This window comes from Equus caballus, chromosome 19 (genome assembly GCF_041296265.1).
Source record: "Equus caballus isolate H_3958 breed thoroughbred chromosome 19, TB-T2T, whole genome shotgun sequence".
Lineage (NCBI taxonomy): Eukaryota > Metazoa > Chordata > Mammalia > Perissodactyla > Equidae > Equus > Equus caballus.
The window spans coordinates 28,074,273-28,093,634 of NC_091702.1; the positions used below are offsets into that span (position 1 = coordinate 28,074,273).

General features: G+C 39.8%; 1 protein-coding gene across 5 annotated transcripts in view; it reads left to right on the forward strand.

Moving 5' to 3' along the window:
* Nucleotides 1–19,362, forward strand: part of KCNMB2 (potassium calcium-activated channel subfamily M regulatory beta subunit 2) — a 224,357-nt gene that overhangs the window by 83,158 nt on the left and 121,837 nt on the right. The window contains exon 3 of one of the 5 annotated variants that reach the window (XM_070242658.1): nt 2,690–2,805. The exons of the other annotated variants lie outside the window; for them this stretch is intronic. Coding sequence (XP_070098759.1) covers nt 2,726–2,805 — 80 coding nt within the window. The 5' untranslated portion in view covers nt 2,690–2,725. The remainder of the gene's footprint in view (nt 1–2,689; nt 2,806–19,362) is intronic. 5 annotated transcript variants of the gene reach the window in all.

The window sequence follows — 19,362 nt, forward strand, 5'->3', positions numbered from 1 at the left end:
AGCTAGTGTTCGACTGAGACTTCAAAGTAAAGGAGAAACTCTAGGGAGAAAGAAGGCAAGAGACAATTCCAGGCAAAAGAAACCTGTGTACAAAGACACTGAGAAAGCACATCGTAGAATGATTAGTGGCTCACTATTGGAGTACTGATGTTTGGGGGTGGGGGCAGGTGGCAGAGACGAGGACTGGCATCCAGCACTGATGATTTCCAAGGCTCATGTCCTGTGACTGGGAAACATGCTCAGACACAACTCCATGAGAAATACTGTGCTCTGTCACACCTAGGGCTTACATCCATTCTGAGGCACCTAGAACCCAAGCTGTCCAGCTTGGCAGGCTGTCCTCAGCACTGGAGTGGCAGTGTGATGATTGAGGCCAAGAAAGGGCTGCTTTTGCCCCAGTGCACTCACCGGCCATCCTTAAGCTAAATGTAATGTGTGTGTGTACGTGCGTGTGTGCATCACCAGCTTCTGCTCTCTGACTTATGTCAGTTTCTGCTGTAGACCCACCCTTCCTTTTGCACCCTGTCCAAAGCCGTGAGGCAGAGTGGAGGGCAAACGTGGTGTTACAGAAGCACTGGACTTGGAACCAGACGATCACAGTAGGAGTCAAAGTTTCACATCCCTGACAAGCTACGTGCACCTAGCAAGGACATTTTATTGAGCTTTAGTTTACTTACCATAAAATGGGGATAAGAATCCACTATACAGAGCTCTTGTTAAATTAAATGGAGAAATATATGTAAAAATGCCTTTCACGGGCCTTCAGCCCTAAGAGATATGTTCTTGTTTTTTATGCTTTGGCTTTCTGTTTCTAATGGTAGTTCCCCTCCCTGTTCAAAATCCAAGATGTTCGTGTGTTCTTTCACCACTGTTCACATTTGGAATTCTCCTAATGCAAACCCCTGGGAGGACAATTTTAGTGCCCTGTATTTCTTTGGAAGGAGAAGGAAAGACCAGTAGAGGGAGGTGAATTGAAACCAAGAACGAAAGGCAGCCAGCGAAGGGACAATATCAAGCCAGCTACCTCTTCAGGTCACTGATGTAGAATCCTACCAGGAAAGCCCTAGAAGCCAGTGTAGAAGGGCACTTCAGAGAAAGTGGTATTTTTTATCCAGTCACTGGTTAGGGGTGCTGCTGGTGGAGCATAATGTCACTTCTTAATGGAACTTCTGTCCTGCTGAGCAGGCCTGAGAAAGCCCACAGGCGAGACACATAGTTACTCATGGCAGACAATTGGAAGTCATACACTGAGATGGTGAGGAAGAGAATAAGGGTGAAGCACCAAGATTGAATGAGTCTGAGAAACACAGAGGTGTCAAGATGACCAAAAGTCTCAGTGCATACATTTACCTTTCAACAGAAGAAAATGTATTACCTATTTAACAAATAATAGCAGGATTTCTGGCACCACTTGGGAGGGGGCAGATGTTTTATGGGGTCCTCCTGGAACGATATAATGAGAACATATTTTTTCCAGATAGAAGTAAGGCAGGCCTCCATCTCTGGCATCCATCTGCGTGCACTAACCTGCATCCAAAGTTATGACTTTCAAAAAAGAGTCTCTGATGTGAACACAAGAAAACGTAGTTAGTATCACAAAAGGAGACAGTGTCCAGAGAAGTGGATCTGGGAACATTTGTTTCCTGAGGGCATCTGTCTCCCTGCCTAGATGATAGTCCTGGAGAGACATTTTCAGGATCACAGGCAAATACAACAGCTGTAAGGCAGAGCCCAAGACACGCTACCACCTGCACTGGGCTCTGGAAACAGGCAAGGATTTGGCAAGGGCTCAATGTCTGTGACACAGGTTGCAATGAATAATGAGGCACATTAATTTGTTTCTTCCAAATTATAAAGCTTGGTTTAACTTCTGGCTTCATATTGGCCCAGACTTAGCATAAGTTTGCTATGCAGGCCAGAAAAGAGTAGGCTGAATCTCCAAGGGGCAAATGGCATCTGTTCCTCTGACTTAAAAGAGGGTAAAAAGGAAACAGTTTCGAGATGTTGGGTGTAGCCCAGGGCAAACAGGAAAAGGATCTGCTACCGTGGATGCTGCTGAAGTCGCTCCTTCCAGGCCAGCGAATCTGTGGGTTAGTCAGATAGGACTGCAGACGGGAGGGTGGTGGAGCGCTCTCTGGCATCAATCTCCCAAACCACAACTCCAGATAGTAAGTTAATAGGGTGTCGTACTGTTAATGAACTTGGTCTGGCCATGGTGACAGAGTTCATTAGAGAATATTTATCCTCCACTCAAGCAGGAGAAAAATGACTTCAATAAAAACTATGCCAGCTCCACAGATACATGATCTTTATTAAAAAGCATTTTCAGTAGTAGAATTCATTACATATTCACGTAATTAATCTGGATCCACCTCTCCATATGTATTATTGTTGGATAAATTCTAGTAAACTTTAAGGAAAATAAATACGTTCTTACAGCTATACTGTAATTGAAAATAGACGTAATAAAGAAGACAATTATAAAGTGTGTTTATATTTTGATTTTGTGGGATCGATTTTTAATCTCTCCAGATCAAAGTAAAGAACCAACCTGCCTTCTGATGAATCGTCCTGGGTTGCACGTACATTGATGCAGGCAGAAGGAGAAGCGAAAGGGAGAAGATTCTTCCCAGGCAGCTGAAGTTTATTACTTGTGTGCTTTTTCCATCTTTTCCTTTTTATATTCTAGAAATACACTCAAGGCAAAATTTAGAGACCAAAGTGAATGAGGAAAAAGAGCATAGCTGCTTTCTATCAGGATCTGGCAATGTCTTGTAGTTCGAAGACCTGCAGAATCGAAACAACGTGAGTTAAAATCCTAGCGCCACCTCGTATAAGCATAGAAAAGTTACTCGAACTCTCTGAACCCAAATTTCATCATCTACAAAACATGAATAAGAAGCCTACATCACAGCATTTTGAGGATTAATTGAGAATATATGCTACTCATCTATAACATATTATGTACTTAAAAATGGTTAAGTAGGGGCTGGCCCGGTGGCATACCGGTTAAGTTCGCACACTCCATTTTGGCAGCCCGGGATTTGCAGGTTCGGATCCTGGGTGTGGACCTCTTATCAAGCCGTGCTGTGGCAGGTGTCTCACATACAAAATAGAGAAAGAACGGCACAGATGTTAGCTCAGGGCCAATCTTCTTCAGCAAAAAGAGGATTGGCAGCAGATATTAGCTCAGGGCTAATCTTCCTCAAAAAACAAAAGGGTTAAGTGGCCTTTACTTCATGTTATTTTGAATAACCAAGTCAGGTTTTTTCATTTATTTAAAAAAATCTTTATTGAACATCTACCATGGGCCAGTCGTAATGTTTTAGGTTCTGGGGATACAGAAATGAACAATATGGGCATGATCCTGACTGCCTTAAAGTAAAAAAGATAGTCATTGAACAAATACTTACTAGTAATTCATGAAAAACAAGGGTTTTGTTTCAAGCAAAACGAATAAAGCCATAGTGATTTATTATTATTTTCAAGCAGGAGTATCAGTAATGCTTCAATATAATAATGTATAAAAATAATCTCTAAAAATAGTTTAGAGATCTACGTATTCTTGAAATATCCATAGTATTGTTGTTCATACTTCATCTATATAAAAAGCAGCATTTTATAAATAAGTTGTTTCTCTGTCCTCTTAACACTGTTTTTGAGTGAAGTATTCCTGCTTCATATAAACCTAACTCACTTCCAAGCTCTGCTTAGTGCTCTACAGTATGCATAGATCACATTTTATTTATCTGTTCTCCTAGCCGTAGGCGCCTAAATTGCTTTACCTCCTTGCTACTATAAGCAATTTGACAAATAAACATCGACACACATATATTCTTATGAATCTATTGAAGAGTTTTTTGGTATGTATATATATCCAGACATCTGATTTTGCGTACTTAATGTCACTGATAGATTTTTGTATCATTTTCCAATTCCCCGTCTCCTTGCTAAAGCATGGCATTATTTGATGTGCTGATATTTGTCATGTGACAGATGGAGAGTGGTATTTCCTTGTTTTTTAAATTTGCATTTCTCTAATTTTTATATTGTTCATATCTTAGTATGATTATTAGGTTAATTATATCCTTCAGTTCGTGGCACATAGATATTTCATCCTCTAAATAATATTGTTGTCCATTTTTCTATTAGGTTTCCTGCCATTTCTTACTGATTTATAATTACCAGCATGTATGGTTTAGATGTTAGTATTCTTTGTTTTACACTTTGCAAATAACTTCTCTCAGTTTGTCATCTTCTGATAGTTTTACCTATGCTTTCTTTCATTGAATATAATCTGTGTTTTGATGTAATTAAATCTTTCACCTTTGCCCTTTATGTTTTAAGGTCTTTTGGTCTTGTTCCAGAAATTCTTCCCCATATAGAAATTATAGATATTCTCAAACATCACCTTCCATTTTCTTTATATTTTTACTATTCTCATTTAGAATTTATTTTAATTAGAGACATTTTACATATGATGTGAAGTAGGGATCAACTTTTTTTCCATATGATGAGTCAATTCTCCCAACACTATCTGTAAAATTCTCTCTTTTATCCACTGGTTTGTGAAGTTGTTTATAATATACAACTGTGGCCTTATTAATATGCTTTAAATATTTAAATTTAATAATGTTATATGTTTAGTATTGAGTAAGAAAATTCCCCTCTTTACTCCTTTTTTTCCCTCCTTTAATTATTGTAGCTACTTCTGGACCTTTAGTTGTCTATACATTGTTTAGAATTAATTTGTCAAGTTTCCCTTCAAAATTCTTCTGGTACTTTAATTGAATTTACACCAATAAATTAATTCAGAGATTATTGAATCTTGAGGCTTTAGGTTACATATCTAGCCAATTCTCTTTCTTTTTAGATCAATGTTAGCATTTGATACATTTCCAAAAATTTATCAGTTTCATTTCATTCAAATTTATTAGCATCAATGATTCACTGTTTTTTATTATATTTTTAATTTATTTTTTACTTTGTCTATTTTCCTTATTTCATTCTGGATTTCAAGTATTTTCACTTATCTTTTTAATTAGTCTTGCCATTGATTGATTTCTCTTGTTTGTCTTTTCAAAGAAGGAAATTTTGGTTTGATTTATACACACTTACAAAATACTTTAGACTGAAGAGCAGTAAAAGCATCTCATGCCAACATATGAAGGATATGGTTAAAATAGTATTTATGGGAAAATTTATACTTTTCAATATATTTATCACAAAACAAGAAGGACCAAAAATTTGAACTGAACGTTCAGTTCAAGTGAGCAATAGAGCAAACCCAAAGAAATAAGAGGAAAGAAATAGTAAAATTAATGGCAAAAATCAATGAGAGAGAGAAAAACAACAAAAAAAAAATAGCCAAAATTGACAATTTATGCTTTTTAAAGTGCTGTTACATAGATGACATCTCTCAGGGCTTGACTTTACACTGTAGACTAGTACATAAGCTAAAAAAAAAAAAAAAAAACTGGGATTTTTGTTGTTTGCGTTCATTGTTTTGTTATTGAAATGTTGAGAGTTTTGGTAAGAAAAACCATAGAGGCAAAGATATTTAAATTAGCAAACAGTAAAGTGGAGCTTTGTTACTGTCCTTACTGAAAGATGGTATAACACACTTGTTTAAAAGGACAAGCTCCACATTCAGCCCGAATAGGTTCAATGTTTGGCTCCACCACTTCCTTGCTATGTGATCTCAGGCTCTCTAAGCCTCAGTTTCCTCATTTGCAACATGGGGAGCATAATGGTTTCAGCCTCAGAGAGCAGTCATAAGAATTAAATGAGATAAAATAAAGTATATAATGTGCTTAGCATAATGCTCAGTAAATGTTAGCTCTCTCTGTGTCTGGGTCTTAGTAAACTGTATTATATTTAAATACCCTCTTCAAATGGAAAAGAAAATCTTGGATAAACTAAGAATGCATGCTTGAGTATTAATTTTAATTCTCCCATAAATGTGATAGTACTGTGTAAATAAGAATATACCCAAATCCAGACTTAACGTGGCAGAAGGCAGCTTCAAACCACAGGTGAGAAATTCAATGACAAAGAGCTCATGCAGAATGGTCTCTGTGTTTCATCTGCTAGAAGTAGCCAGTGGAATGGAAATAAGGCATCACAGCTCTAGCCCAGATGAAGTGCTCAGAAACTGAAAGAGAAAGCTTTTTACAGTGACTGGAAAAGCTCTACACACCTACCAGGGCAGTGTAGACCCTCCTGTGGTTGATTGCCCTTTGAGCTTTTTCAATCTTTTCTACAGAGGATTCTCAGGAAAAGACAGAAGGTGATGGAGAGAAAGTGTGGGCAGTGAGACAGACCCACAGAAGTGATGACAGTGCTGTTACTTCCTCATCTGAGGAGTGGGGTTTCCAGAGAGGCTGGGAGGGTCCAGGCCTCAGTGTAAGCTAAGAATGCCCCCCTGGGCCCTCAGTCCTGGGAACCACACTTCCAAAGCAGTGCCTCGGACCTCCAAGGCTTTCCCCAGAGCCCCATGCTGGAAGGTTATTTTTGTAAAGCATGAGAGCTTCCCAGCCTTTCTGAATTTCACAGCCTGCCATTAGAATTCACTTTCCTCACAGGGAAAATGGGAGGGCTGCATCCCAGGAGCTGCCAGCCCCCTTTATCTGGAGATGGAATGGTAATGGAACCAAGCGGGACTGGTACCTTCTCCGTAAAGGAGGCCCACAAGAGGCATATTGTTACGTTTTCGGAAATGACCACAATTTGTCTCATATCCAGACATGCAAATATGCTGTAAACATGATAAAAGCAGACTTACATGTAAACATGACCTCGAAAGTACCAACTAAGACCCCAGTTATGTTACATTAATATAACTGGGAGTCTGTGTTTAATTTCTTCTGAGATATCTTCACAGTCTGCTAAACACAAATGGAACTCTATTTCTAACAACTACAGTCCAGCGAGAATGAAAGCTACGAGTTTCCAGAAATGATTCTCCAGGAACAGGCTGTTTCTTTTCTTTAGTAGGTTAATAAACATTAATGCTAATGAATGCTGAATTGAAATGATATTCCTTTAAAGAGGAAGTTATCACCTGAGAATTCATCTTGAATAACGGCATTATAGCATATGTCAGGAAGGTGTTAATCAGTCTAATAGAAAAGGTGACAGGATGTTCTCGCAACCATCTTAAGGAATGCTGTACTCATCTCAGCCCGTATTCTAAGTCTTCTGTGTGAAGTTTAAATAGCGTACATCAAAATGATTAAAATGCACCTTCCTTGGAGTAAAGGAGACAATAGCAGGCGCCACTAAAGAAAAACAAGGGACTCAACAAAACCCAAATGCAGAGTGGGTCTCTCAGAGTTTCATTGGTTGAGCACCTACTGTCTGCTGGCCCTCTGCTGCTTGCTCGCTAGCTGCTATCTATCTCTCAGTCCCTCAGTTGTCACTACATTCCTGCAAAATGCAGAAAAAGAAACCTCTCAGGGTGGAAGCAACTTACACAAGGCCACACAGCCAGGACATGGCAGAGGCCCTTACTGATTCCAGAGCCCATGTATCTTCCCTCCTGCTATGCTGCCCCAAAAAAGGGCTTGCTCTGCACAGGACAGGCCCCTGAATGCATTTGTCCAGGTTCCTGGTGTTGACACCTAATTGCTCTGCATCCTTTGTAAGATGTAAGGGTTTGTCGTTAGATGCTGGTTCTCAGTCCTCCCAGGTTGGATTCAAACTCTCTTGTTCTCAGCCTAGAGCTTGGCTTTTGGAGGTAGACTGACTTGGGAACAAACCTCACCTCTGCCCCTATGTGACACTGGTCAAGCTATGTCATCTCTCTAAGCCTTCGGTTTTCACCTGTGAGGTGGGGATAGTATCATCTACTTCACAGGAATCCATTTTAAAACAAGGTAACTTAGCACATAGCGAGTTTTCCATCAATGAATGAAGGCTGCCGTCATGCCTGTGGCCTGTCATCAGTTCTCCTTTTGCTCCATAATTAATGTTTTGTTCCACACTCTCCCAAGTGTCTGACCTTGGCCTGGCCCCCTTTTACCATCACTTCCATCTTGGAACTGGCACTTTAGAACCCCATCATGCATGGGAAGAGTCCAGGAAAGAGAAATAAGGAAAGCAAAGGGAGAAGATGGGAGGAGAGACAGTCAATTGGCTCCAAAACTTAAGATCTCGTCAAAAAGATGCCATTTTCCAAGCCCATTTCTCAAACTTCCAAAGTGTGCACTTTAAATAACAGGTTTTGCTCATAATACCAAAGGTTGGTCCAGTAAACTTCTAGTCTTTTCATCACTAAGGGGTTTAAGTCAAAGCTGCCTGTTCATGAGTGATAATTGGACCTTCATTATTGAATAAGTGTACATTTATCACTTCTTTATACCCTTCTCCCCTATTCTCTAGCATCCAACCAGAAAATTCACCTTACTAATTAGTACTCCAAGACTTAGCTCCTACGCTGATCCATTTCTCCCATTGTTTTCCCTTTCCTCTGAACATCTGTGTCACATTCTCCAGTAATGGTTTAAAAGCTGAATTTCTTCACTGATTAATGGATGTATGGTTGGTTGCCTCCCAATCTAGATGGAATGCATGCCAGCCAATGAAAAGGAAGCCCATGGGTCCATGCCTTTTGCTTTCATTACTTCGCTCCAAGCCTCCTGTAGGTACTGCCATAGAGTGCACATAGTATATGACTCAGTAAATGATTCCCAAAATAATAATTAACTTAAAAGACTGCTCAGACGACTATACCAAAAGGTTACAATATGCCCAGAATATCTTCTCACTAAGTCTGGCATGCACAGTGTTGACTAAAGAGGAATCTCATGCTTGGCAGACAACTCCCACCCCATCAACATTGTGAAGTTGCATTGTGACCATCAAATTGGTTCTTCAGGCAGGTGCCTCAGCTTGGGCCTCAAGAGAAAGCAAATAGTGAAGTCAAGGGGTACTCAAAAGACACTCATTTCCTTCTGACCCCTCATCTTGCTAAAAGAGCTTTGCAAAGCAATAGGCTAAGGATGTTTTTAACATTTCAGATAGCAGTTCAGCACTCACTTTGGCACTCTGTGCATGTTTCCAGAATGGAGGCCAGATCCGATGTGACAACTGCCAGGTGAAAATCACAGAAGCATAATATTATGCAATTTGATTTCAAGGCAGAATGTTTTAAATCCTCAGGTTGCCAGCCAGACAAAACATCTGTGAAGAACAAACCCACATTCAGACATGGAGGTCCCTCACCTTTAAATATTTGGATGAACGTTATGAACTCTGAAAGTTAAAACTCTCAACATGTTCCTACAGACAATAATTCTTCAAAGTTCAAATTTCTCCTAGTAGTAATATTAGTCAAATTTGACATAAATTTCATAGAACCTTAAAATGTGAGCACTGGGATATCCACAAGATATTATTAGGTGAAACTCCCTCTGTTTACACTAAGGAAATTGAAACGTAGAGGAGTACCTGACTTGTCCTAGCTCACCCAGTTAGCTAATATCAGAGCTAAGATGTGGCCCCAGAGTTGATCGATCCCTATGCTCCACAGGTCAGCTTACCTGTACGCTTAAATTCATAATGGAAACCACACGTGCTTTGTGACAGAGCTACTCAACTTGTCTTGAAATGAGTAATTCCTATTTCATTGGGAAGTTATGTTAATTAAATGATATAGTGTATGTAGCACAGGGCCCATCATGGTACTTTATAAATGATAGCTGTTGCTATGATCATTATCATTACTGTTATTGTTATTATCCAACCTGCCCTCTAAACCTCACACAATCTCCTACCCAATCATGAGTGAGCCTAGCTGTGTTTTTAGGAGACCCCCTTCCTAGCAGTGAATGGAACCTGCATTGATGTTCCCACAATTAACGAGGGTTCCAATAGGTATAGCGTGAGTCCCTGAGCACTAGTCTCTACACCAAGCTGCAGCCTTCCCCTCTCGCCTACAGCATGGGAACCTCACGGCCAAGTAGAAAGAGCATAGGTTTTGAATCAAACAGTTCTGGATCTTAATCCAGTTCTGCCACTTATTACATGTTTGACCTTGGATTAATTACTTAATTTTATTGAGTCTCATTTTTCTCCTTTCTTAAGTGAAGAGAATAGTGCCTACATTGCAGGGCTTGAGAGAAGATTAAATAAAATAATGTGTGCAAAATGTTCACTACAGTAGCTGACAATTGTAGGCACTCAATAAAATCATTATTTTTATTACTGTGAACATTCCTTATCCCTGTAATAAGACTTCTATCTTGGGTTCTGAACTATTAGCGTCGGGACTGGATCTCCAACATGAGGCCCAGTCCACTTGGCCGGGACCAAGCTCTCTCCAGAGCCCTTCACCAAGATGGACTGTGTGGAACTATGAAATAGCTATCCACTTGACTCTGTGCATCACAAAATCTTAGAAATTCTAGCCACCATGTCTCTCACAGCTGACAAGACTCTCTCTTCTTGGCCAACACAGTAGTAACAGTTTGTCTTAGTCTGTTTGGCATGCTATAACAAAATACCAGAGACCAGGTGGCTTATAAATAACAGAAAGTTATTTCTCACAGTTCTGGAAGATGGAAGTCTGAGATCAGGATGCCAGCATGGTCAGGTGAAGGCATTCTTCCAGGTTGCAGACTTCTCATTGTGTCCTCACATGGCAGAAGGATCTGGGGAGCTCCCGGAAGCCTCTTTTAATCATGAGGGCAGAGCCTTCCTGATCTAATCATCTCCCAAAGACCCCAACTAATATTATCACTTTAGGGGGTAAGTTTCAACACACGAATTTTGGGGGTACACATAGACCATAGCACAGTTATTATCTACTCAGTCTCAGGTTAAATGTTAAATATCTTTCACACATAATCACTAAATCTCTAATAGAGCCCATGAGCTGATTTGATGAATCCCATTTTACAGATGAGTAAACTTAGACTCAGAGAGGTTAAAATGACTTGCTCAGGGTCACCAAGATAGTCCTGGCAGGGCCAAGACTCCAAAGGCTGCTCACTTGTCATCAGGCCCTCTTACATCTTGTACAGGGTGCCTGACACTCCGAGATCAAGTCCCACCCAGTCCCAGAATCTTGTGCTCCCTATATTGAGGCCCCCACGAGATCCATTATGATGATTCCTCAAATAGATCCTTTCATCTCCTTCTGACAGTATTACATTGTCCCCTCAAGGTGTTATGAACTCACAGTACTCTACACCTACATTGACAATCTTTTTCTGTAAAGAGCCAGACACTAAATATTTTAGGCTTTGTGGGCTATACAGCCTCTATTGCAGCCACTCTACTCTGCCACTGTAGAGTACAAGCAAATATAGACAATACGTAGACAAATGAGCATGGGTGTGTTCCAGTAAATCTTCACTTACAAAAACAAGCAGCTGGCTGGATTTGGCCCATAGGCCGTAATTTGCCAACCCCTGCCCTCTGTGCTTGCTACTCAAAGTATGGTCTGTGGACCATAAGCACCATCATCATCTAGGAGGTTGCTGGAAATGCAGAGTCTCAGATCTCACCCCAAATCTACTAAATGAGAATCTGACCTTCCAGAAGATTCCCCAGATAATACACGTACACAGTAAAATTTGAGAAGCTCTGCTCCATATGTCTTCAACTCATTGAATAACTCCTACAGTCCAAGCACTATTCCAGGTGCAATATATACCTGATCTATAATCCTCACAATGTGGCAAGGTGACTGCTATTATCCCATTTTACAGATGAGAAAAAAAAAGTTCAGAGAAATTAAATAAATCAAGGTAACAGAAGGCATTGAGATTTAGCTAAAAATTATGTAATCTGTTTTGATGCTCATCTCAGAAATGGTATGACCAAGGTCACATAGAATATTTCAAAGGCACTAACTCTGAATTTGAATAAATATATTTTCATGATTATGAGCACAGGTGTTTTTATTCTAAAGGATTGAAAGTGTTATATAGTCACAGAAATAAACTTCCTGTCTCATAGATAACCCTAAAAATAGAATACCATTTGCCAAACTATTCCCTTCATATACTAAACATTTACTCAACTTTATCTCACATCATAAACTCTTCAAAGGGCCATGTCATTACTTAGGCAGTATTTTATGTATTTTTATATTTATTCTCTTTTTTTTATACCTCTTCAAAGTTTTTAAAAAGGATTTGAGGTAATTTAGAGACACATAAAATACAAGATAAAAAATGAAATAAATAATGATGTAGATTGATTATTGAGGGCTATAAAATATGCCCAAGGATGAGGGCCATATCCAAAATGCACACCATAAAGTCCTATACATTTTCCATGACATTTTACTAAAAAAGTGTAATCAGAGCTTTATCATCTGTTACACAATGCAAAAAGATCAAACTTGGAAAATGCTTGTCAAGCATATCATTTAATTTCTATTTGTTCACCTATAAAAAGTAGATAATAGTATCTCAGAGAAATTCTATCAAATAAGAAGTATAAAAACGTTGTATTATTTCACTGCAAATTGTAATGACCTTTTAATCATTATAATAGTTACTGATATAAAATATAATATTGTCAAATTAACATTTATTGGCCACTTATTCTGCTAAGATCTCTAAATGGATTATCTCACTTGATCTTCCCAATACACCTAAATTACTAAAATTTGCCACATTTGGAAGCAATAAAATGGATCTAAGAGAAATTAAGGAGCTTGGTCTTTCAGAGTATCAGGTAGCTATTGCTGTGTACAACACCACTCCAAAACATAGTGGTTTAAAAAATAATAATCACTTATTTGTTCCCAATTCTTTGGTTCAGCAATTTGGGCTGGGCTCAGCTAGGATGGTTCATCTCTGCTCCATTGGGTGTTGGCTGGGCTCGCTTATGTATGTACGAGCGCTGGGACCGCAAGGGCTCTCTCTCCATGTGGTCTCTCATCTCCAAGGAGACTAGCCCGGAATTCTTCACTTGGTGGCAAAAGGATTCTGAGTAAGCATCAACAGAGAGAAAGCATCAATGAATAATCACTCTTCATGCTTCTGTTTGTGTCATAAATTCTAGTGTCCCAAGCCTAGGGTCAATATAGGAGAGAACTCAACAAAGGTATGTATGCAAGAGTCATGATTCCTTGAAAGTCGTTATTGTAATAAGCTGTCTTACCTGGCATATAAATGAGTGTTCCAAGTGTGAGCCTAAGACCTTGCAAATTCAGGTCCCATGCTCTTAACCCCTCCACTACATTTGCCTTGAAGAAAATTTCCCCTAATATTTTCTAGACGATGTCAGTTTCTCTTTTAATTCTTAAGCTGCTACCTTCTGAAACAGTGAAGTCATTGCTGATCTCATCTCCAAATGACTTCTTTCTGACTTAGAACGACCATGAACTTCATTGTAAATCTAACAAAGTACAAATTAAAGATAGATTATTTTTCATTCCTTAAGTCATTCATACTATTAGAAAGATTGGACATTACAAAATTGCTTTCTAGGAACCTACATGATACCAAAAGTAGCATCAATGCATTGAAAGATAGCACTCGTATCTCACTTTGTATAACACTTAAACTGCCGATACAGGACTTTCAGAGTCCAAGTGCATTTGGGCTTTGCCCAGAGGCATCTGGGAATGCTAGTGATGAGGAAGGAGGGTGAAGGTTGGAAAGCCACTCTGGAGACAGGGTATGGAGAACTTCATATGCCAGAGTAAGGAGTTGGGGGACTTTAATGGGAGCATAGAATGGATAACATGATCAGATTGGCATTTTAGGAAGACCTCTCCGGCAACAGAAGAGAAGGTGGATTGGAGTGCAAAGAGACAAGTAGGAAGAGCAATTGAGAGGCTTTTCCAGTAGTCTGGGTGAAAGGCTGTAAAAACCCAAGTCCAAGTGACAGAGGGGATGGATCTGAAGCCAAACATGGCCTGCACTCCTTTTGCTACAGGATGTGTTTTTCCCTTTCATCAAGCATGGCTGGATAATAGAATACAGTAGTAGGAGCAGGGGTGGGATATGAAGACTGATTTGCTCTGTAACTCTTAGGGACCCTTTGTACCCAGAGGACTGAGAAAGACCTCCTCGTATCCTAAGACTTATTTCCTCTACTGCCCTTAATACAAATCTTCCACAGTTCGAAAAAAAAGAAATTGCATTGTCGTGTAAACAATAGTGTCATCCTTCTTGGAGAAAATAGTGGATGAAAATTAACATAGCATTAGATTAAGCTCTATTAGTATAATTATACAATGTATGTCCTAAAGAGATATGTCACACAGAGAATCTTTATTGTCACAAAGGAGAATCTATACAAAAGAACAAAGGAAATAATTTTAATAAAACATTTTGCCCTGAGCAAGAAATATGCTTCATGTATCATACATGAGAAAGGATAGTTGTTTGATAGAAAATGGAACTGTGACCTTGCTATAAGAGTGTTCATTACCTAATGCCACCAAAAGTAAATTAATGGACTCCCAAAAGGTGTTAAATTCATTCTGCTTTGTGGCATTTGTTTGCTGACAGAGGAATCTTTTCATGTGCTTATTTAAACAAAGAGCTTCAAGGAATTCTCAGCGACCTTTCAGGTTTCACCAAAGGGCATTTCTCACAGAAAGGATTCATCCGAGGGGGCAGTCACACCTTTGAAAGAGTTTATTAACGAGGAAAGAGGGGTTTGTGTGCCACCTGCAAATTCAACAATTTGTGCTTTCAAATATAGCAATAGGTATTTTATTTTAGATTTCTCTAATCAAATTCAACATTTATTTAAAAAAAAAAAGCTGAGTTGTGAGTTGGCAACCCAGCAAATGAACTGTTTCCTTTAAAGGCTTGATTTGCACTCCATCAAGTCTGAACTCCTTATGTGACATTAAAGCTCTTTATTATATAATGTCTCCTTATCTTGTTTCCTGTCATTCAAAGCCACATACCTTTATGCTGTTTAACTTATCTTCACAAGCCACTTTACAGTTTATAAATTGCCTTTATGTCTCATTAGGTGTTCTCAATGACCTTGAGATGAGGCAGAACAAGTATTAGCATTATCATTTGACATAGGAGCAATTTTAGCTTCAAAGTATCTAAGTGACTCATTTAACATCAGGAACTTATCCGAGGGCTAGCAATAGAGCAGCAAACACGACAGGGGAAGTTCTTGCCCTCAGGGAGTTTGTCTTCTAGAGCGAGAGGATACATAAATATACGAATCAATAAATATGTAATATAATGTCAAGAGAATAATAAATGGCAAGACTGAGACCACAAAAGTCACCTGTCTCAGATCTGAGCTTTTCTTAGCATCTTTCCATCACTACAAATACTCTACAGTGGCTGTCCTAGGACAGAATGCCCCAATAAACCTTTCTAGTGTGACTCCGGCTAATCCTACTGGCCCCTGGAGCAGCTGTGTAGACCTCTAGACTTTAGTCCTCCTTGTCTATTCGATGTAAATGTTCATGTGTCACTGGGGACCTGCAGACCAGGGAAGTCCATGTCAATGTTCCAGAAAGGTTATCTAAAAACGTGGCTTGTGGACACAAGAGAATGGCAATTACTAGGCACCTGCATGGTTCACTGAGAAGCCAGACAAGCCGAATCAACACTACTCACATTTGCAACAAGGTCATGAAAGAGATAAGTGAAGATGAAGCTAAATGTACTCTGTCTACATTTTAAGAGCCACCTCAAACTCTTTTTGAAGAATCAGTTTGGCCATAAGCACATAAATAAAAATTTCATGAAGACCCTTGGTGAAATAAACATATAAACAAGACATCTTTGGGGAGAAATGTGGCCTGCAGGGCAATATAGTCGGGTCATTTAAAATTAGCTAAATAAACCCACCTAAAAATCATGGTCCATTGCTCAACTCACAGGAGGGCTGCGCAGAGAAGGCTTCAATCCTTGATCGTGGTCAGTATTTTCAACAATTATTTAAATGAGAATGTCAAAATACTGATAAAACTCACTTATGAAAAGAAGGCTGAAGAGACTTGATCAGAATCTTACTTCTCTTCTAAGTGGAGGCTGTCACTCAGTACCAAAACATATATTAAATGCCCACCATGAAAGACACTGGGAACAATGCTGAGACAAGGCATAGTTCCTGCCCTCCAGGGGGTCCTGTGAGCAGCCACTGCTGTCTCACGACTGTCCCCATTGCCATCCTGTCATGGGCTGGATAATATCCTCTCCAAAATTCATATGCTGAAATTCCAGCCCCCAGGACCTCAGAGTGACTGCATTTGGGGACAGGATCATTAAAGAAGTAATTAAGTTAAAATGAGGTCCTCAGGGTGGGCCCTAATCCAATTTGGTGTCCTTATAAGAGGAAATTGGGACACAGAAGGAAGACCATGTGAAGACACAGGTGGAAGGTCATCTACAAGCCAAAGAGAAAGGCCTTAGAAGAAACCCACCCTGCTGACACCTTGATTTCAGGCTTCTTGCTTCCAGAATTGTGAGAAAATAAATTTCTCGCACTGTTTAAGCCCCACAGTCTGTAGTACTTCACTATGGCAGCCCTAGCAGACTAACAAACCTCCATCAGAACCTCTCCCCTCCCAGGCCGCTGTCCCCGAAACCCCACTCCTGAGCATCAGCTTTCCTGCCCAAACTTCCATTCTTTTCCCATCCCCAGGGTTTCTGCTCCCCCAGGCTCATGGAGCAGGAGCTTCCAGGAGAGTAATTGCTACAAGGATTGTCAAGGAAGAAGGGTCTTCTTTCACTCTGAGAGCTTTTAAGAAAGGAAAGAATGTAACCGTTTTCATATAAAAACCATATTCTACATGGATCAGTCATGCTGGATTCAAGTGACTTCTAAACAGCCATAGAATAACTCATTCATAAGATGAAGATCTTCCTTTGAATTTGCAAACTCAGTTGTCTATTCATTCACCGAACATTGATTTACTGAACCCTTGCTCTGCACCAAGCCCTCTGTGAGTCCTTTCCACATTTATCACTTCAGAGAAGGAAGTGTGGGGGCATGTCAAGAGGAGCGGAGGGCATAGAGGACAATCAGAGCATTCCAGGAAAAGGCAGTTGTTGCTCAGAGGGTCAAAGGCATGGAAAGATCCACAGTGTCTTCAGCAAAGAGAAGGAAGTTTGCTGTGGCTGGAGTAAAATGTGTATTGAATACAGGATCAGGAAGTGAAGGCAAGAGATACATTTGGGTGGAATAAAAGGGCCTTTTCTGCCACACTAAGGAGTTTTGGACCCCATGCTGTACATAATGGAGAATCTGCAGATGTTTTTAAGAAACTAGATATGCGATCATCTTTAGAATTATAACTTCAGCAGAAGTGAAGTTAGATGGGGGTAGAGAAGGAGAAGTGTCAGGGGGCTGAGTTCAAAAGTTCTTTAAAGACCTGAAATAATGAATCTCATTACTCACGAGGTCCTGAAGTTATGAATCTGCGCTTCAATCTAATTGTAAGGCTCCAGTGTGTGCGTCCAAATCACAGCTCCTACATATATATATGTGCAGACATTGCGTACTGGTGAGGTGACCTAAATTGAATTCACTTCATCAGCACTAAAAATAAAGCCATTATTACTTTTAGTAACTTACTGCAATTTCCCATATCTTCTGTTCTTCAATAGCAAGTGATCATAACATTAAATGGTTTATATATTACCGTGATTAAAAAAAAAAAAAACGCTTAAGACTTTACAAAACAGCACACTTCCATTACCAAATCTCAGGGGCAGAAGGTTCAGTTCTTCATCAATAATGAAGCTCTCATCTGGAGAGGTCCAATTCCTAAAAAGACATTTGCACAGCTTGGTGGGGCTTTTTCTCTCTCTCCTGCTTTTTATAAAAAGAAAGGAGGAACCGGGAAGAAATCTAAATCAAATGGAAAATTAAAGCCAAGCCAAAAATAGAATAAAAATCCTCAATGATTTCTGTAGTGGATAGGGTGAGTGGTGTAATGGGAAAAAAGGAAATCACACGGCTGGTAGGAAACACCGCTTTCAAACATAAATGAAGATGTATGGGCACGTGACCCACAGGGGAATTCAGACTGCTTCCTATTTTATAAATAGCAGCTGCCACCTTTTGTTGCATTCCTAAAATAGCTTGCGCATTAACAGAGGAGAACAGACAAGTGAAGTGTGTCACAGCAGACTTCGTCAATGAAAATAATTAACCTTCAACAAAAAGAGAGAGGAGGGGAGGGGAAGAGGGAGGAGTGTGGGGGTTGTGAAGGTAAAAAGTAGGAACATTAAACCAGGAATCCTAGCGCAGGCTGAGGGACTGCAGTGATCATGTGTGGGTGGAACTTAGTCATGGGGACAATATCGTAATTCAACAAATGTTCGTTGAGCCCTCGCTGTGTGCAAGACATTGTGCTAAATTCTACACGTGATTCAAAGATGAATGAGAGTCAAGCCCTGCCTTCCAGGGACTTATCATTTAGGAGGAGTGATTACACAGGAATATCAACACCTTTAATGCCAGGCAGGATATGAGATATGTCATGAAACATAAAACTACAGGTCTCTGGGAGTCAGGAGTCAAAAAGGAAACCCTTGGATTATTTGGAAAAGTATCATGGATGGAGTCACGTTTGAGTTCTTTCCCACTTGAGGGATGAGTAGGATTTTAATAGGTACAGAAGAAAAAGAAGATGAGCAGTAGAGGGAGGCGATGTCCCAAGCCGAGGGTAAAGCATGATAAAGCAGCAGACCCAGAAATGAGGGAAAGAGAGCAGATGTAGATACATCCAAGAAAGGTTTTATTTGTAGGCAGCCAGGTAGGTTTTTGCTGATTCTTCTAAACTAGGGGAAAAAATTATTGATTTGAGGGAGAGGAGTGGAAGTTGAGCTTTCCCACTAAAAAGTTAAGGATATAAAATGAGAATTACCATCCTCCTGCATCTGCACTCACAGGAGCCAGAAGCATCACCACTGCCAATACGTACTAATTTGGCAAAGAAAACGAAAACGCATCTTCCAGAGACTCTCAAAGCAGCCTCTAACCATTTTGTCCCCATAGCAATCCTCAGGGGTAGGGTAATTCTTTGATGGTAGGGAGAAGGACTGTCCTGTGCATTGTAAGACGTTTAGCAGCATTCCTGAGCTCTACCCACTAGACACCGTTAACACCAGTCGTGACAATCAAAGAGCTTCTGGAAGGGAGTGGAGACAAAAGGAGTGAGCAGTATTAAATAAAATAAACAAAAGAAAAGTTTAAAACTGGAAGACTCCTTAGAGATATGATGATAATATTAACAACAACCACCAACATTTTTAGTGCTATGCATCAGTGTTCTAAGGTCTTTATTGTATTGATGTTACATATTGATGTTACATGGATTTAAAATTAGATGAATAAACCGTAAACAATGGCCCGTTGTTCGACTCATGGAAGGGCTGTACAACAATCCTTATAAACTGGGTACAT